Here is a 21,961-nt window from a genome sequence, read left to right on the forward strand (position 1 = left end):
TCTTACTGAAAACTAAGTACATAAGAGATGTGGTAAGTTTTAAAATCCTGTTCACACGGAAATATCTCTCTCGTCTACATTGTTAATGATTAGAGCAGAATGACCGGCTAAAAATTTCAGATTTAATTTAACAATATCACATTGTTACTTGAGGAAGTTAATATTATGCAAGGTTGGCAAAAAATATGAAAATCTTGGATTCTAGTAAAACGGGGAGAGGTTAAATAGAACAAAAAAGTCATGCTTGATGAACAAATAAAATATTAATGGAGTTGACATTTATAGACATGTTTTTCAGGAATTTGACAGAAGTAAGTTTTAAGGAATAATCTTCACACAATATTATATTCATATAAAGAGATAAAAGGTATAGATGTCAATTAGGCAGCAAAAATTAGCCATCAACACTTGTAAAATCCCTCAACTAACAATAAAAGCCTATGAGAATACACATGTAACAAGAGACATCCACAGACCAGGCCTTTTGGTTATAAAACTTTACTTGGTACTGGGAGTACAGCATTTGCGCTGGAAATATAAAATCCAGTTTTTTGGTTGGTTGATTTTTTAGTCTTGAGTATGATAATCGTACAGGAAATTTTAATGACCTCAAGGGTTTGTTCCAGCACATGCACATGAAGATGTAACAGAGTAGGGACAAAATGAATAACAGCAATGGGTGCTATTCCTTTGAATAATATTTCAGTAGGACTTGTGAATGCTGTCTTGTTAATAACCATCATATCCTTTACCCATGTCCTCCCTACCAAAGCAAGGTTTATATTTAAAACTTATTTTCGCATTCATTTTTAGTCCCATACTGCATAGAGAAGTATGTTCCCACATGTAAGTTGTTTACATAAGAAACTATTTATAATTTCTGACTTGTATTATGACTAGTACCTTGTTTAAAGTTATTTATATCATCACGCTTGAAGAAGCAGTAAATTTTAAATACTTGTAGAGGTGCATAATAAAGTAGTACAAATACATGTATGTCTGACCTTGTTTATTAAAACGTTAAAATTGTACAACAAAACAACCACCAGTAAGATATCAAATTCTGTTGACGCCTTTCGTCCTTTTAGGGTTGTGTTATATATTTTTTTCTGAATAAATTGGCTTGTTTCACCTAGATGAATATACCCTGACTGAAATAATAACATTTTGTGTTGCAAATTTTATACATTTTATGTTTTAAAAACAAAAAATGTTTGGAATGCTCTATTTTTAATTGGCTGACATTTATGTGGTTGGTGGTATTGACAAGGCACAATAATCCTGTAAGAGAATAATGCATATATCTAGAGATATAATATAAAACACAGAAACCTTTTTTATGGTCTAAAAAATTTGAATTCTGAAGGAATTGTTTATGTTTACCTTAAAGTAAAAAAATGTCTATGTACAGTGGAAGAAAATAGTCATTTTGGCAGAAATATTGTAAGAATGACATCATGACATCCTCAAGGTGAATGAGTTGATAAGAAGATGAAAGATTACTTATATTTGGCATAATACCTACTTGTATAACACTTGGGGAGATTGACAGGCTGATGAGACCAAATTATACCCTCTTCCCGTTATGAGGCATTAATTCAAGTTTTATCTGCCATCATAGTACATAAAGCTTACTTAGTATGAATATATATTGTATTTACTTTCTGGCTGCATGGTAAAATGTTTTTTTTTTATCTTATTTTCAAAGTTTTTGCAACTTTGAGCTGTCTATTAACAATGAGCATTCAGGTGTTTGAATACCTATTTTGCTTCAGCAAACAGAATATTTCTAATTTTGTTGCTTTGATATTAAGCTTTGGTATCCTTGGACAAACTGGGGATGGTATTAATGTTAAATTGATTGGGTGTGCACACAAACATAAATGAAATGGAATAAATTTTGTATAAATTATTGGCCGTGTTGATTAAAGGGGTAGGTAAAGGCCTTATTTGGCCCCAAATATTGAAGTCAATTATTTCAAGACAAAAAGTGTTTTAATTTGATGAATTAACATGTGAGAAAATGAAAAGTACAATTTTTGTAGAATTTTCGTATGAATCATTAACATTTACACTAACTAAACATTAGGTCAAAATCCGAGAATTTTGTAACATTTAATAAACAAAATTTGTGCCTAGGAAACACAGAGTTTTCAAAAACTTACATGACATCATTATTTAAAAAAAAAACCTTACAGTAGGGAGAAATTAGTTTAGTAAACTTTCAGTGATACTAAGCATTCGGTAAGGATGAGTACAATATACATTCTAAAATTCATGTACTATTATGACAGATAAAACTTAAATCTATTTTGGGTAACAGGATGAGGGGATAATTTGGTCTCATCATTCAGTCACTCTCGTTGAGTGTTTTCCATATATACTGTAACAAAATCATCCAACATATTTGATAATTCATTTTCTGATGAGTAAACAGTAAAATTTGTCATTTGCTTTAGAATTAAAAAAAAATATGGAAATTCAATCCCACGTATACAGCAAATAAAAGTCTGCAATGTTTTTATTTCTCAAGTGTTTGCACGGGTTGAAAGTATTTTTTTTTTGCTTATATAGATTGCATAGTAGCAATACATTTCACTTAAAATGTTTTAAACTATTAACTTGAGGTGAAGTATCCTTTCCTGATGATAAGTAAATAATACACACTTGTTAATTTTTGAACAAACATAAGTGGGTAGGATGTCATTTGTAGTTAGTCTTTTTTAAAGCCTATTTATTTTACAGAATTAATATTTTCAAACCCCTAATCAGAACAAGGACTTGTACTCCTAGGCATACATGATAAGTAGAGTAAAGATTGGGAAAACTTAAGCACCTTCAAATGTAACCAGAGAAATGTTTAACTTGCATGTATACATGTGGTCTCATGTAATTACACTTGACAATATTTTCATATACTATTAGTCAAATCACTCATTATTATACTCCCTGCTATGTTTTCGAGTTTACTTGAGCAAATGATGGAATTTGCCATTGCTTCATCTGGGGTAACCTTTCTGTATCTGCAACTCCTTTTAATAAAAGAATAAGGAGATGAGGTACGATTACCCATGAGACAACTATCCACCAGAGACCAAATGAAGTAGAAGTGAGCAACTATAGGTCACCATTTGGCCTTCATCAATGAGCCAAACCGCATAGCAAGCAAACAATTCAAAGGACAAAACCAACAGCCTGATTTATGTACCAAACAATAAACGTAAAACAATATATATGATATACAGCAACACACGACAAATCACCTCTGAATCACAGGCTCCTGACTGGGGACAGGCACATACAGAATGTGGCAGGGTTAAATATGTTTGTGTTCCCAACCCCTTTTAACCTGGGGCAGTGGTGTAACAGCACAACATAAGAGGATTGACTCATCAGGTTGATACAAAGCACAAAACATAACTCATTAAAAGACTAAAAAATACCAAGTACAGAGTTAAGAGTAGTTGCATTAATTTACTAAAAACTAATTCAAAGCCATTAACATCTAATAAAAAAAATCATGATATCAATCAGTACACATCCAATGGATTAAGTGTAAAGATGTTATAAACAGTCAGAGAAAAAAATGGCCTTGTGTTATGCCAAAATATAAGTACCAACAAGACTGTAACTTATTAAAATTTATTGAAAATATTTTAGAATGTAAACTGTATCATACCATTGTTTACTTTCAATTTTTTCAATTTGTTTTTTGGGGGGTCTCAACATGGGATTTTGGGTACAGTTGTGCAGCTGGGATTTAAAAAACACCCCCCCATTCATATATTGAATAACTGTGAAATCCTTACCTATACATATATTTCATAGCGAATTCAGTGAAGATCGTTGCACAACAAACTGAAAAATTATGACCCATTGATATATCACAATTGGTCTATTACTACCTATTGATATATTTCCTCGGTAAAATTGCACCCCATTGATATATTTGACGTATCAAAAAAGGGACCCATTCCAGCGGCACATATGTATATACCTTCATATAGGAAAAGACAACCCTGTGGTCCCGAAGCAGATCACTTTACCGTTGCTTTATGTTTGGGCAAGGTTATCATTGTGTTAGCTTGTCCACAGTTCCTCTAAATTTGGGTTGGACTAGTTCCAAAGGTATTTGGAGATTTTTTGCATCTGAAGCTAAGATTTATAAATTAAGTAAAATCTTGTATATTAGAACAGGTCTTGAATGTCATTAGACTTGAGGTTGAAATCCAGAGATTTTGCAGATGTAGAATTGCACTGTGTTAACTGATATTGGATATCCTTGTAAAATGAAATTTGTATCTTTATCCTACAGTTCAACTTGAACTTTTGTTGATACTTCTTTAAGATATTACAATCAACACTTTTTATAATTCATAAACAAAATGAAATATTGAAGAAAAAGAGTTAGAATAATTTTGAAACAGCTGTATGGTTGAGATCATGAAAAGGTCATTGTACCACACTCCTCCTGGCAGTAGACATGGTCTCAATCTATTGATTAAACATCTGAATGATGAGGATTATTTGTCACTTGAAAGAAATTTATTTGAATATTTTTGTTGTATTAAGATATGTTGAAAGATTAAGTTTACAAAATGTTTAAACTTTTCTGGTTCACCTATCATAATTTTTTTGGTCTCGTATATATTTTTACGTTACATGTTTCCATGTTTAAGCACTGATTCTTATTATACGCCCGTTTACGGGACGTATTATGGTATACCGTTGTCCGTCTGTCCGTTGTCAACATGTCGGACATTAACTCAAAAATGCTTTAACCAATTTGCATAAAACTTTGGTGAATTGTTTATATCTATTGACGTGAGCTCCCTTTCGTTTTTTATGAAATTTAGATTTTACGTTTCTGAGTTATGGGGTTTTATTCATTAAAAAAAGGGGGATTTTCCAGTTTTCGGACAATAAGTCAAGAATGCTTTCACTAACTTGCAAGAAATTGTGGTGAATTGTTTATATCTATTGACATGAGCTCCCTTTCGATTTTTATAAATTTAAGATTTTACGTTTCCGAGTTACAGGGTTTTATTCATAAAAAAAAGGGGGATTTTCCAGTTTTCGGACAAAAACTCAAAAATGCTTTCAGCAATTCTTATGAAACTTTGGTGAATTGTTTGTATGTATTGATGTAAGCTCCCTTTAGAATTTAATAAATTTTACATCGAACATTTCTGAGTTATGGGGTTTTATTCATTAAAAAAAGGGGTGATTTTCCAGTTTTCGGACAATAACTCAAAAATGCTGTCACCAATTCTCATGAAACTTTGGTGAATTGTTTATATCTATTGATGTAAGCTCCCTTTTTATTTTCATAAATTTCTAATATGACATTGAGAATTAATTGAACTTTATTTGTTTATAGTATGACAACAGATTTACTAAGTATTGCACAACAGCAAGAAATCTTTAATTGCATATAAATTCAATTCATATAACCAATTTCAAGTTCTTTGACTACCTTTATTCAGAAACCTATAATATGTCAAATATTTACTTACAATCCAAATTCAGACCTGAATCAAGCTTGAATATTGTGTCCATTTTTGCCCCAACTGTTAAGGGTTGGACTTCTGCGGGCGCATTTAGCTGCGCTCAGCGAAGCAGTTTATTTTTATTTGAACTGATCAATACAAAATTACTATTATTTTTTTATGGGAAAGGGGGACCTAGATTCTAGAACATCTAAAGATACAGCTTCCATCTTATTGAAGTACATGTACTGGTGAAGACTAACACACAAAGTAACACAAATGTCAAGATCAAATCAGGAATGTATGCATTTTGATGTTTTGAATAAGACATGTCAATGACAAGCCTCAGGCTAAATCAATTAAGTTCAATTATTTGCATGGCTAGTTCAGAAAGTATTCAATTGAAGAAAGGGTTCACAAAAAATTGATCTCAGTAAATCATGTTTGTAGAACCATGCAATTTGTCTTGTACTTTTTTGTCTTAAGGAAAAGTGGTAAAGGTATACATAATGTACAGTTAAATCTTATTGCACAAACATTGTTTTAATTAGAGATCTTTTACAATAGTATTTTCAACAAAAACTTTGTTCATTTGCTTGTCAAGTTTGTAAGGAAGTTTGTTCATTGTGTTAAAATTGATACATGGTTTATATCATTTGTCCAGTCAAGTTTCAGTCAGAATCTTAATGTGTCAATTTAATTCTGGAGAAAACTTAACAAAGTTGTCAATCAAACTAACAACTTCGATTGAACTTACTGTTTTAGAATAGCTGTAGAAAATGATATATATAACATTTAGGGTGTTTGATGATAGGTTAAAAATGCAAGATCCTCAAGAAAGATGCTAATGCTAACACTAGCAAAAAGACACTTGATGAAAAAGGCTATTCTTCCCTCTTAAATTATGATCAAACAGTAATATTCACATTATGGCCCATCACAGTTTGCTTTGGTGTCATTTGGAAGTCCTGTTCAATCATATTATTTGATTAAGCACTGTACCGTAACCTTTTTGATAGTTTGAAAATGAAATATTTTAGTAGGAAAAACAATATATGTGTGGATCGTCCAAATGAAATATGATTTATTCCTACCAAAGAAAAAACAGGAGAATAGCATGGCAAACCTTTCTTTCTTCCTGTTTCTAAAGCGCATGCAAATAAATTTGATGTTTTCACTGTGATGTCATAAACATGTCATAATTGGCCCAAAATATGTCTATTTTACAAAGTGTTTGGTTAAATTTATTATGAACAACAGCTTTTATGCTAGAGATATTTCCCCCCATCAATATCTTTTTACAAGATGTCCTGTGACAAACATGTTTTGGGTAAGGCTGTTGCTCACATCTTAATACAATGTGATAATGGAAAGATCTTAAAATGAGACAATCCCTGGTTCTGCTGTTTCAGTAGTATTTCCTTTAAGTGGGTCATATTGGGGTCTAAGCGTGATCCGGGATTGTAAGTGTGACATGTAAAAGTCACAAATTATTTTGCGTGAAAACGGGAAACAAAGTTGAGCGGAACACATGAAGTTACAAGTGCTATTATTACAATGATAAATGGGATGTGGGATCAGACCCCCCTAATGAGACTCCCCTTAAACACATAAAGTTTGATTGCCCTAAGCAATCATGTATGACTATATTATTGACAATTGTTTTTTGGTCAATTTTCATACTTTATGAATTTAAAAATCCAGGGGCCCACAAAATGGTCTTATCATTCTCTTTTTAAAGTCCCAGTTAAATAACTCAAACACTAAAGTAAGCTAAAGCTTTTTGAGTAAATTCAGAGTTATACTTAAAGTTTGAAATGATGGACAGATATAATAATATATCCTTGTTGAATTCTTAGCATCATTGAATCTATTCATAATAAAAAGTTACAGAATGATATTAAATATATGGTAGAAGCTATTCATCAAATAGGGATTGGTGCTATCAGCTTGCAGCATTTCTTATACTTCAATCTTCACAATAATTGATCAATATTCAACTGTATTTTGCATGATTTAATATGATACTATGCACATTTCTCTGCATGCTATTTTAGATTTACAGCAGGTGAAGGATCATGAGAATTTTATACATAACCTGGAGGAATTTGATCCGACAAATCTCCACCACACTTCTACTAAAGAGCGTAAAATACTGCCAGATACTAACAGTGAGTTAACTCATGTTGTATCCCTGTATGTTGTTTTATCCTTTATCTGTTCCTTTGTTTTAAGATTAGTGCACAATGTAGTCATGAATGAATACAGCTTAAGCTTTTACCAGATAATACATGCCTGTTAGGGGTGTAAATTTTTAATTGAACACATGATGGTTATCTTTGGAATTCATTTTTGTGTTAAAAAATTTACAAAAACGTAGCTTTCAATATTTGCAATACTGTGGATTCATTATTATTCGTTGGATACCAATTTTCGTGGGTTTCGTGGGTACAGGTGAACCACGAATTCAAATGTTCAACGAATTACAAATGTCAATTTGGCTTTGTATGCAGAGATTGGCAAAACCACGAAAGCAAATATCCACGAAAATGCAAGTGTTCCTCAATCCACGAAAATTGATACCCACGAAAATAAATGAATCCACAGTATCAGCTTTAATTTCTTCTTTCATGAGAAAAAACCTTGTTCTTTTTATGTATATACATTTGTATAAAGCTTTAAAAAATTTGTCAATCACAGGAAGTATTTTACCTATGGAAAAATGTCAATTTAGCTAAGTGATTTCTTAATGGCTGATATGTGTGAAAGTCATTAAACTGCTCAACTTATTGACTAAATATCTCATAAAAATTGGTATATAAAATGTGAAATGTAAAAGACATCTTTAAAACAAAATTTATGGCATAGTATTGAAGTCAGGCAAATGTTTTGATTTTGACTATGTGTAGGTGCAAGGATATTGTTTGTTTATCTGGTGCTGCTAAATTGATGAGTTCTGACATGAATCTTAAGTTCTGTCCCCATTGCATGAAAATTCATATGACTATGATTTATCTTGAGGGTAGTCTGATATAAGTGATATCCTGACTTCAGAGTCTATATTCAGATGAACTTTTGAAAGTAGAGTACACTCAGGATAAATAGAAGTCATACAATTTTTTATCGAATAGGAACTTAAAAATATTTAATTCTTTACAGTCTTTTAATTTTTGTAAAGCTTGCCATTTGTTGCATGTATGTTATGTCGTATATCCAATATATATTAGCTTGCTTATATATATTATGCATGGCTTTTTATACCTTAGTGCTAGCAGAAGAAAGATTGAGATATGATCACCTGAGCAGTATTAGCAGCTTTACTAAAATTGAGCTCAACCCTATACAGCTTCATGAAAAGATAATATTACCAGGCCCACAGAGTATGTATTATTTATCATGTGTGGAATCAGCTATAGGCAACAAAAAACAACATTACACTTATTATGGATCATTTCAAAAATGAAACATCTGTTTAGTTACCTCAGCATTTAGAATGTTACGGATGATAAATAACATTTAAAGTCATGTCTTCCCAAATACAACCATATGTATGAATCAGTCGATTTGACTTGTCTAGACACAGAATAGACAAAAACAAGGTATAAATCTAAATTAAATACAAGAAAGAAAAAAGTATATTTGTTGTCTTTAGAAAAATCACAGACAACAAATTGTCACAGGGCCACGTACCATGGTATTGCATAAGCTTAGAAGACGTAGATCATTGGTTTGAGTTTACTCATTTTAACTTTATGTGATCCTTGGTGATGTTATTGTGGTCCAAATATGTAATTACCTTATCCTTTATGTATAGACTAGTGATTCACCTTCTAATCATGCAAATCACCTTGGTCAGGAAGATGTGATACAATGTACTTGTTTCAAATTGTACAATATTTCCTCTTTGGAGATGTCAGTGCCATTTGAATATAAATTAATCAAATAATGATAAAAATGTAGATGATAAGCCAAAAAACAATAGGACAAGGTGGTTATCAGTTGATTAATCTTGTCATGCTATTGTTTTACCTGGATTATTTGTGACAACAGGTGTGGGTGGGGATCCATAAGGGATATAAATATACATACGTCAATGATGATTTGTCTTTAGGAGTGTTTTTGCACTCTCAATTTAAATTTGAGATTTTTTCCCATAGTATATTTAATTACTCATGAGCATCTATTCCGTTACTCATAAGTCAGTTTCAAAGAAATGTTATGTTATTCACACATTTAAAGTAAAAGTTTTTGAAAAAAGAAAAAAACTTCTGGTTGACATTGTTTTAGATGCTAAGAAATTAACAGAATAGCTATGGGAATTTCAATCTACACATATAATTTGTAGTCATTTTTTAAAGCTACCCTGCCCAAAGGGTTAGTGTGTGCTTTTGCCATCATTTGGTGTCTGTTTGTTGTCTTAACTTTAACAAAAATCTTCCCCTTTTCTTTAAGGTTTCTAGTTTTAAAAATGTTTTTAAGTTGATCCAGCCTGCCATCCAAAATGGCAGCTATGGCTTTAATTAGAACATATGGGTAAAATGGTATTCTCCCTTTGTCATCTGGAAACCGGAATAGATTTGAGAAAATATAAAAATGTTGAACTGCCCAATGACAAAAACTTCCAGATAACTCTTTATAGGAGTTCTTAATGATTTTTTACTTCATTTTTCGTGAAACTACTCACTACAGTTATGACAGTATATGTAAAGTAAAATTATTTACTACAAAACTGATAAACAAAGTAAGACAAAGATCTTCAAATATGATTGAAATTGTTGATTGACTTTTTAAACTGGGTTTGCTGCCCCTAAATCAGTGTATTAAATGTTAATCCATATTTTTTCATTTTTGTCTTTAATCTTTAAAGCTGTAATTGACTAGATAAAATAAACCTGTCAGGCAAAAAAGATCAGTAAGACAAGATTTTGGCCCACACACGTTCTCATTATACACAAATATTCTTGTTACATTGTATCAGTTTTATATAAAAAGTCATGCAAGTGATACAGGCTCTTGGAGCCACTTGTTCATATGATATCAGTGATGACTTGAATCAGTTATCTGATTTCAGAACTAGAGCAGAAACCCACACAAACATTAAACTTTTGAAATGGGATCATCTGATTCATATTCAGGATTAGAAAAGGTCGTACTCAAGATTATTTTTAAGGGTGTACAGAATTTCATTCATAAAAAAATGCCCAAAAACATCTATAAAAGGATGCTGTTTTTTTGTAATGAAATCTCTAACAATTCTGTTAGAGTATGTGTTGTTAAAACTAAGTTTACTACTGGAAGAAAGTGGGTCAGAAATCTCATCAAATATAGATAATATCAGAATTTATTTACTTTTGATTTAGAGAAGGATATTGTTTATATCTCATTTATGTAAATAGACTTTTATCATCATGTAAATATAATCAAGAGATAGATGAAACAATAATAGTTTATTACAATGGATAATATATGTAAAAGTGTTATGTTTGGGGTATGAACTTGTGTGAACTTGTCATATGGATAATGTTATATGTATAAAGTGCTATAGTTAGTGTATGAACATGTATAAATTTGTCATATGAGTGCCAATTTTTTAAGCCTAAAGCCTCCTATATACTCTATTACACCATGATGCCATTAAATGTTATACCACATATAAGGTCAAATTGCTTAAGGACCCTTCTTAAATTTTTGAAATCTATCATTTTGACATCATTGATCATAATATCATAGTGTAAATAAGATACACCAAATTAGGCTAAGGCTCCAATGGGTGTATCTTATACAAAACCTTATACATTTTATAAGGCTGTAATAGCCTTTACAGAATTGATCCATGTCACTGGACTTTCCAACTTAAAACAAGTGAGAAATGGACGAGAAGTTATACAGATTGGACTATACATATTGACAAAAACAAAAACACAGTTGAAGACTGTTGTACAACTTTCAAGATGAAAAACAGCAATAGAATGACTGTCCCTTTCATGTGATGGTCCTTTTGTCTCTTTCACATGATTGTCCTTTCTTTGTCTTTTGATGGGTTATTTTCTCATGTACCTTTACCCCATATCTTTCTATTATCTGTAAAATATTGATTGATTGATGGTTGCTTAACATCCAGTGCCACCAGTGGTAAATGTATCAGGAAATTTAATGATGAAGCATAAAGAGAATATAACATGAATATTCCCAAATGTAAAATATTCCATAGAAATGCATATAATTTCTTCTTCAAATGGACAATATCCCATCTTTCAATTTATAAGGATAATGTCCTATTTTTTTTTCTAAAACTCAATGTATCAATTTCATGAACAAAAAATCACCATGAGCCATCATTCCACTTACTGTTGTATAAACTTTTTATTTAAACAAATGGATAATCTGCAGTCATCTCCCATGGCTCATCTTCCTCTGAAAACAATAATGTACAGAAGAATACTCCATTTTAATAATTGTTTTGCTTGTAAAATAAGGTAACAATGAATATTTCTGCCTACTTCAGGGAATCCTGGATCTTTTTTACTTATTGTTATCCACACAATCTGAGGTAATCATTGATTACTAAATCAATTTTAGAAGGAAGTTACTTATGGATATGATTGTTTAAATTATGCAGTATACTGAAAATAGGAATTCATCTATTTCATAATAAAAGGAACCATACATTGGTGAATTTTCTTCTTTTTTTTTGGTTAATGACTAACAGCTGTAACTCTGTATGAGATATTTGTGTATCAGATGATATGTATATAGATAATGGTCATTGTTACAAAGGTCCTGAATCAGTGTAAAAAAAGATAGTCAACACCAAAAACTACGGCTCTAACTCTTGACCAAAAAATATATTATATTAAAGATTTCAGTAAAGAATAAGACATTATTTTAAATTAGGCAGTTTTATTTATTAAATAAAATATCTTTGGACTTAAATTTGGTGTTTTACACTTTTTAGATACATGTATATAATATATATTGAGAAATAGAAATTGCTTACGAAGGGATTTGATGGAATTTTTCTGGACAGCTTTATTGTTTAAAGAAGCCAGGGTACCCAGGATAAACAACCTATGACAGTAACTAGCGAATAGTGTGATATATTAATAGTTTGAATCTCACACTGACCAGGGTTACAGTAGGACAGGAATTTGAATACCATGATTAAATGTTCAAATTTGGATGGTAACATAACATGAATGTAAAACCCAACAAAATCACTTTATAATGATAAATGAATACCTGTTTCATGTTAGGTATCTTTTGTTTGTTTCAGTGATTGCTCAGGAGAAAACAGAACAAGAGTTAATGTCTGGTATTGAAGGATTTGATGCTGGTAAATTGAAACACACCGAAACACAAGAAAAGAACCCATTACCAGATCCTTCAGGTATATTACACTGACATTTTGTTAAACTATTGTCAAGTAAGGAGTATTTTTGTTATAATCATGTAGGAACCAATATTTGATACATAATGTACAGGAGTTGTCTGCACTTTATTCACACAATGGAAAAAATTACAAAAACACCTTGAAGGCAATCTTGTGATTAATAGAATTAAAATTTCCGTTTCTCGATAGATTTCATGTCTCGGTGTAATTATTCCTGCTTAACAAGGACAATAATTATCAATTTTTGCAATAAAAGTGAAAGTGGAATTAAGGAAAATTTATTAGGTGTATAATTGATTTGTCTTCAATCAGTAATATTGAAAAATTCCCTCAGAGATTATTCCACCATTAAACCATTTTTAACTTGTCTAAATAAGGGTTGAACATATCTAAATACTTAAAAGGGTGTAATAGTGACTCAATTCATCAAGCCAAATATTTGTTACCCTTTATTTTACACAATATTAAATATGAACGAAACTTTGTCTGCATAAATCTTCCTGCTTTCTTTGAATAAAACCTTCCCTATTGTGAATTGTTACCCAGTTTTCCCGTGGTATAGCTATATGTATATAAGGACTAAGGACGTTGTAATTGACACTCACAAAAGTACAATATACAAGTTACAGATCTAGTGAACTCAATCAACTGGTAAATAAATGTGAAACACTTGAATTTTTGTTGCATTCAGATTTTTTTCTTGATTAATCTTATTTTTAACAACACTCATAGCTAGAACTTTCAAACAGCCATTAGTTTCGACAAATGCATTTAAATTGAGTAATTTAAAAATATTATAAAGAGTTTCTTTATTATATTTTTTTTTACAAAATATTATTATCACTCTTTAAGTTTCTACAAAGGAATTTAGCTAATACATAAACAACTTCTTTGTTATTTTTTTACTTTCAAAATATTATTTGATACTTTTATACAGTTTGACAACTATTAATGACAAGCCTTTGGTAGTAAGCTTTTCATATTTTTAATGAAAGCCCCTGGAGCTAATAGTTTCAGATCAACATAGAGGGGCAGACTGGAGGAGCTTTGTGTGTGCTGTTGAAAAATATCTGTGTTTCTTCTGAAAGTTTGAAATCTTATTCTATCATTTTAATTTGAAAAGAAACTTGACTAAAAAAAACAGAAAAATTACTAAGAGAGGGAGTTAAAAACAAGTTAACTAGGTCCAAGTCTCTTCAATAAACTATAAAAGTAAAAATTACCTCCACTATTAAACCTTATTGTTTGACCATAAAAGTTAACCCCAGAACTTAATTACCAGAAAGAATATCTGTGTTCACTATTCTGACTGAATGATTTTGGTTTAGCATACATATCAGCAAAAATTGACTGTTTTCTGTCTACCAGCAAAACTTCTTTGGTAAACATTTACAATTTTATAAACTGATACATGTACTTTATTTACATTTATGTAAAAAAGATTTTTTTTCTAAATACTATTGTCTCATACAAGGAAGATTAGGATTTCAATAAAATACCTGGTTTAAAGAGATTATATTTCATAAGATGAGGAAGTACAGATCCCAATGTTGCATAGAAACTTAAACCTCTTCTATAAGTTATATTTTTCTCTTCTCTAATACATCCTTCAGTAAATCATTCATAAGAAATCCATCTTAATGATTGAATCTTGATTCTGATAAAACTATTTCGCTAGTTTTAATTGTCTTTAGGGCTTAAATAAAAATATTGTTTGTTTGCAGTTTACCGACCGACCCTCGAAAATCCGCCTGACTGTGAAAATTTTATTGCTTTTAATTTGAAATAATTATTTTTATTTTTCTATTGACCCAATCCAGTACTTCTGGTCGTTTCCGGAATTGATTTAAAGTCTGGGTCGATTACACGTTTCAAGTTCGGTTTTTCTTACCTTCTTGTCAAGCGTACATGGGACCGTTTAATAATAAAGCACATGGAGATAGCCTGGGATCCTGGCCAACTGCTTGACAGAAGACCTATCGACGAAGTATTAGATTGGGTCAGGATGCCAGGCTACACATGGAGATTGTTTACAGGTATCGATGAAGACATGGAGGAGTACTTTGCGCTGTCGTTTTCTGTCAATTTTAAAACAAATAACAACCAAAAAAGTTTAATAGTAAACTGTTTATACAGATTCAGACAGATATCATTGACGATTTGAGAACGCATGATGCAGCGGATATTCATAAAACCGACACGATAACCATTTCCATCTCAAACAGATCGGGTACAGAATCTCTTGAGCCTGACTTTATGGAACCAATATCAGTGGTTAAACAATTTGACAGCAGCCTGAAGTATGCCATAGTTTCTATAAAACGTTGTGAAGACAACAAGGATGAAACCACTTCTCCATGACTTCATGGATACCTGTAAACACGCCAGGAAGTGCGCATTTGAAATTTATAATCGATAGACAATGCCAAATCTATAAGAAGCCACAGAAACTACACAAAGATGTAAAGAAAATTAATGGTTGGCTTGTAAAAATAAATATACTTTTTCTATGTTAAATCTATCTTCTATTGCAATGAGTATGCTCCTTTAGGATAAGGGGAGCTACCCCACTCATTGCAATTCTTCTCCCTCTTACAATATTAAATATACTCAAACAGTGTGGCTTGTGTGAATTGAATTAAAACATGTCCTTAGGAGCTATGCTGCCAATTTTTTATGCAGTCAAAACATTTCAGTACAGACCATTTACTTTTAAAGGGGTGCTATTGATTTCACCCTGAAGTCTAAGATTTTTTTTGGTTTTAATTAAAGCCTGATCACATCAACATATCTTTCAAAATATAACCTTATTACATATAATTAAATATTGTTAGATTTATGAAAACAGTCAGATGGCAAATATATTTTTCAAGTTTCCTTTTTTTTTTAATTGAGAAAGATTCAATGGTTAATTTTTTTATTGATAACACTCTTACATTGTCTTATGAATCTTTGATATCTACATTTTCCTAATGAAAATACTCTACTCATGAAAACTTTCTAGTAAAGAAGCATATGTCAGTGAACAATTTCTTTAAATCAATTCTAGTCATTCTTTGTTTATAAGATCTTATAAGTGTTCCAGTACTAGTATTCAATAATGTCATAAATTGGATAATCACACCATGTTATAGTTTCAATTTTGGTTGAAAAGTTTTTATCTGAAAATGCCTGTTCATTTCATGTTGGTTTTCAGTGTTTGTTGTTTTAAAAGAAATTTCTTCACAAGAAACTTGGTTTGTGTAACTGCTTGTTTAAACTTCATTTTGGCTGATAAAATAAAATATTTTTCCTACCTACCGACCCTTCAGTCTGAAGGTACAGTCGGAAAACTGCAAACAAACATATTTTTAAGGTTGGCCTAAAGTTTAAACAAAAGCCATATTTGTCTATTTGAGTTTGGTTTTGGAGCCACTTTAAAATTCCTAAAGTTTTTGATATAAAAGTTAGATTAATTATTACCTATATAGTCAGAGATAATTTTACTCTCTTGACTTGCAAGTAATTAAATTCTTTAAAGATATATATATATATATAGAAGTAAAGAATCAAATCTACTCTAACATTGTTAGGTTGATTTTCTAGGCACTTTATATATATATATATATGTTTGCACCTATTACATTTAGGTATCAAAATTATAGTTTGAAATTTTGACTAATAGCTTACAAAGTAGAAGTGTGTAAGGAGAATTTATCTTGTAGATTAGAATGGAGTGATGTTTATATAAATGCATGTTTGTGTGTTTGGTTTGTGCACTTGTTTGCATTAATGCTATGATTTAATTGATAAATATATATTTAATGAATACATAGTTTATTTGATTGTTTGATGTAATGTTTCTTGATAACTCCACCCGTCAATGTTTTGAATGTTGTAACCTTTGTGTAGATAGTGTGTGTGTAGCTTTGGTAGTTTCCTTAAAGTATGAGTGATTCTTAAAGTTGTAATTCAAATTAAACAAATGATAATTTCAAATAAGGTGTAATTTTCTGTTATAAAAAATAGCAATTGATGCAGAAAAAGCTGAAAGGTATCGTAAAAAGTCTATAGAAGATTTTAATAAAAAGAAATTGAAACGAGCAAATACAGAAGAAAAAAATACTCTACCTGATAAAGACGGTAAAAAGAGCATGCCAATTGGAAATTCTGAAGTCGAACTTTGTCATCTAAAATAATTGCATTGCAGGTTACAATAACTTAGATGATACCAGACATTTCCCTACTTAGAAGTCAACCTATAACTTCATGAACATCTGAAATTAAAGATTGTGTAATTGTGAATGTGATAATAGATAAAATTTCTTCAAAATATTGCTTGTTTCTGACATAAAAGGTCAGTTTACAAAACAACAGTAGTTTATTGTTATAAATTGAATAATGTAAATTTTTTTCTACTAAACACAGATATTTATTTTTCTATTTTGTGCTGTAATGCATTTTTTTTTTTTTTTTTTTTTACAAAATTCAGACCTAAAAGAATAACCTGCAGTGTAGTTTGAGTCTCAATTTTGCAATTACTTTCTTTTCAGTCTCCACTGTTTAAACCTTTTTTAATGATATATAAGCCATTTACTCTGCTAGTATAATGTACTTCCATTTAAAGTTGAAATAAAAGCAACTGAATTTTCCTTTGTTTCTTCTCGCATTCATATTTTACTCTTATCTATGCATGAAATTGATTGCTAAAAAGGAAATTGTTCCATATAGTTATATGACAACATAGTTGAATACATTCTTCTGGCTCTATATTCAGGGGGAAAGGACAGAGCTGATGATGTAGGGTTATTGCACTAATATTGTGAATTATTGTCCTGAGCAGTATATGAAAGTACTATTAGGAACAATATTAATCAATAATATTACAATAACACTTTATAGTATAAAACCAAATATTTCAGTAATATTGATGATACTTCAGCTCTGATGTCAGAAGGACACAATGTCAATTTCATCGTCTTCTTTATCCCTTGTTTGCTTGCATGCAAATATTGTTTTCTCTGAACCTCTCTAGTGTGTACCAAACTTTAAGGGCAAAGTATAGAATGCAATATCAGTCAAGATGCAATAATTTTAACTAATTGAGAATGCTCTACTTTTTTGGTATATTTGTAAAGAGAACAAGGAATTATTTAAATCTGCAATAATTTTGAATTCTGGAAAACTGATAAGAAAAGTATGATGAAAACTAACCCAACTAAATAGGGTTAGCCATGCACCCATGACAAAGGTTAATTTTACTTTCACTTTTATTTCAGTATGAACTAACTAACACCCCTTAGCCCCTATTTAGTTTGATTAGTTTTCATCATACATTTCTTATTAATTTTCCAGAATTCAAAATTATTCCAGATTCAAACAATTCCCTGTTTAGGGAATACATGTATCAGCAAATATTGCATTTTTATTTTACAAAGCAATTTGTGAAATATCTGATACTATATTTTATAAAATGGCATATTTGACTCTTTAAATATCTTTGTTATACTGTATGCTTTTGACAGGTTTGTTGTAAACTTACAGGTATATTTATTTCAAATTGTGCTTAAAAAAAAGAAAAATTAATTTGTGCAATTAGAGTTATCTCTCTTACACCAATTTTGATGATTCTGATGCTGATTGGTCATGTCCAAAGGAATTACTTAAAAAAAAAAGTTTTTGTGTGCACTATGGACAGTTTACTAATTGCATGTTTCAGAGCCTGTGTATGTGTTACAAATTAACCAGATAGTTGTATGTCTTAAATATTTAATTTTGTAGCAATTGAGCAAGAAAAAAGAGAATGTGAAATGAGACACTCAATTGGTGATTTTAATAAATCAAAATTAAGACATTCACAAACTGAAGTGAAGAATCCCTTACCGAGTACTGAAGGTAACCATGATCATATGCTTCACTGCTGTATCATGGAAAATTTGCTTAGCCTCAAACAACAGTAGATCATTATTTATTAACTCTCTTATAGAAGAGGTAGACCATTAAAAGACAAAATTCATTAAGATAGCTTCATATATTTTTGATTTATTTAAAATACAAACTAGTTCAGAAAGCTACAGAAAGTTTTTATCATTTTTTTATTTTCTATAATTTTCAAAGTGAAATATATTCTTGTTCCAAAATAAAATTACCTGTTTTATAATGTAAAAATTTAAGTAAGTGTGCATTTTGTCTACTTTTTAATTTTCACATATTTTAAGCAAGCTGATATTTAGTTACAAAAACTTGTAGTCTTACAAGAACAAAAGATTTGATCCGATCTACCTCTTTTATAGTTCTGTTATACTTAAACTTTCAATGTTTCTTCTTATATTGATTCTGGTTCTATTATTGTTAACAGCACAGTTATCACCTTTATATACAACCTATTTAGTAGTAAAAAATATAATAAAGCATTAAATGTATTTCTGTAAAAAGGAATGGATAGGTTGAGGAATCAATTAATTTAAAAATATACATACAATGAAGGCCTGATGGTAAAATTTCTTTAATTTCATTTGTATTTAAAAAGTACCATGTGTAAATATAAAGATCATTTAGGAGTATGGAGTATAAATAGGATACAAAATCCAACTCTTTTCAGCTGTGTTGGAAGTCTTAAATGAGCTTATTTAGTATAATGATGACTGGCAAGCAGGGAAAAAATGTATTTATGAAAATCAACTCCTACAGTTTTCAGCCCAGATCTTTGAAACTTCACAGGAAGATTGCACATATGTTAAGTTGTGCACCTGCTATTATTGAATTATTTGAAGAAAAAAAATTCAAATTTACCTGGACAGTTATTTTCATGCTAAATTTACAACTACATTGTAAACATTCTACATTTCTTAAGTCACAAAAATTGCAACACGGTCATTTTAGACATTTTTATGCCCCCAACCCCATTAACCGGATGGGGGAATTAAGTGTTACCCCTGTACATCTGTCCATACGTCCCAAAATTTCCGTTCTCTAACTTTAGTTTGCCTCAACCAAAGGTTATGGAACTTATACACAATGCTTATTACCACAAAACACAGATCAATTTCGAATTTGGGTGGCGTCACTTTTACCGTACTAGAGTTATGCCCCTTTACAGTTTCCATTCTGTAACTTAAATTTGCATCAACCAAATGTTACGAAACTTATACACAATGCTTATTACCACAAAAATTAAATCAAGTTCAAAATTTGGGTGGCGTCAATTTTGCTGTTCTTGAGTTATGTCCCTTTATAATGTTATATGCAAATGGGGGCATCATCTGTGTGGACACATTCTCCATTTATTACTCTTTTCTTTTGCATAAAAAAAAATTATTCTATTTATAAAATTGCTTAATTTTCAACTGAGATCCATTTCTATACTAAGCTTAATAAGCCAATATAGAAAATTATTTTGCTATTTCAGTGTTCCTAACAATTTTACTGTAATACTTTCTGGTTGCAAATTTACAGATATGGCTTTTTATATAAAATAGTTCTATTATGCACATAAATTGATACAATTCGTTTCTGAAGCCTAATTTTTTTCTGATCTCTGTCTAGAAAAAAATCACTGACGCACATGAGAAATATGACATGCATTTTCTGTAAATCATCATTCTAATTTAGAAAATATTTTAAACCTTTCAGGGTTTTTAAAGATGTATTTCTGTGTTGACCTTGTTTTATTGTAGACATTTTTGTTGTATTTTTATTTCAGTATTTGCATCTAATATATTTTATGTTTTATGTGTTGTTTTTTTTTCTGTTTGATTTGCTTATTGCCATGCTGCATGTACAACACCTTAGAGTATTTTTATTTTATATAGGGCGTTTTATAAATTTTCATTATTATAAGTATTATTTAAGTCACCTATCTGTATAAATTGTACTAAAAATCTATTTACTGTAAGCTCTATGGTAGGTTTCCAAAGCCCAGTGTTATGGTTATCAAATTAAAAGTTAACTTTTAAGTTATAACTGAAGACATGCAACTGTTTACCAATAACCATTTGTAAGTTATATTTTACTTTGTCATGAACTGTTTTTAAATGTGTCTTGTGTTGAAATCGAAAATGCCCAGTTAGAACTCTTGTAAATTCACGGTAAAGTCTTCCAAAGCAAGCAGTTTCACCTTTTAAACTAATCACAATTAGTTGAAAGTGAACTGGTAGCACATGTATGGTTTTGGTTGTAAGAGTTTCAAAATGATTAACTTCTAGTGGTTAATATACCTTTGCAGACTTTAGAGTAAAAACTATGTTCTTTTAATATTAAAGACTTAACTGGTTAGTTTTTGTTGTTTCTGTTAGTACTTTTAGACCAAGCTTTCACTGCTAATTTGATGTGGAATATTTGTACCATAATTGTTTTTCAAATGTTATTTAGGACCTAACATCAAGTCATATTTCGATATGAAATATTCTTACTGTTATTATTTCAAATTATGTGAATGATTTAATGAAGTTTTATGTATATTTTTTTATAGCAATAAATTTGGAGAAACAAGAGGTTGAGAAGATACAGGCGATTGAGGGTTTTAAGAAGGATTCTTTGAAACATACAGAACCAACAGTGAAAAATGTATTACCAGACCAAAACAGTAAGATTCATTTTATTAAAAACCAACCAAGGCCAATAAAATTTATTTATAGATTTTCATCCCCCGCCCGCCCCTCTGAAATCGTTCCCCCTTTTTGTCTCGCCTTGACAGAGTCAAAAAGCGAGACATAGGTATGCTGTTTCTGGCGGCGGCATCAACAATGTATTAGTTTGTGATTAGGTCTAGTTCATGGTGAACCACTAGTGGTAGGTCAATGATATTTGGTATGCAGTTGTATTAGCATTGGCACATCTCATTACCATGGAGATTATTTGGCCCCACCCCCTTCAGTCATGGTCTATTGACTTTGAAACTTTTCATAGTTTACATGTATTAGTTTGTGATTAGGTCAATTTATGGGGAACCACTAGTGGTAAGTCAATGATATTTGGTATGCAGTTGTATAAGCATTGGCATATCTCATTTCCATGGAGATTATTTGGCTCCGCCCCCTTAGTCATGGTCTATAGACTTTGAAAATTTTGCTAAGTTAACATGTATTAGTTTGTGATTAGGTCA

At 30.6% G+C, this 21,961-nt stretch overlaps 1 protein-coding gene across 14 annotated transcripts in view; it reads left to right on the forward strand.

The window, feature by feature from the left end:
• The window catches only part of LOC127715532 (thymosin beta-like), a 49,907-nt gene that overhangs the window by 18,093 nt on the left and 9,853 nt on the right, over positions 1–21,961 (forward strand). For 5 of the 14 annotated variants that reach the window (XM_052221600.1, XM_052221601.1, XM_052221599.1 and 2 more), the window contains exons 3-8: positions 7,547–7,660; positions 8,756–8,869; positions 12,763–12,876; positions 16,888–17,001; positions 18,640–18,753; positions 21,329–21,442. In XM_052221600.1, the coding sequence (XP_052077560.1) occupies positions 7,547–7,660; positions 8,756–8,869; positions 12,763–12,876; positions 16,888–17,001; positions 18,640–18,753; positions 21,329–21,442 (684 nt within the window). The remainder of the gene's footprint in view (positions 1–7,546; positions 7,661–8,755; positions 8,870–12,762; positions 12,877–16,887; positions 17,002–18,639; positions 18,754–21,328; positions 21,443–21,961) is intronic. The other 9 variants (XM_052221609.1, XM_052221607.1, XM_052221605.1 and 6 more) reach the window with 8 other exon arrangements.

Source organism: Mytilus californianus, unplaced genomic scaffold (assembly GCF_021869535.1).
Source record: "Mytilus californianus isolate M0D057914Y unplaced genomic scaffold, xbMytCali1.0.p SCAF_9, whole genome shotgun sequence".
Classification (NCBI taxonomy): Eukaryota; Metazoa; Mollusca; class Bivalvia; order Mytilida; family Mytilidae; genus Mytilus; species Mytilus californianus.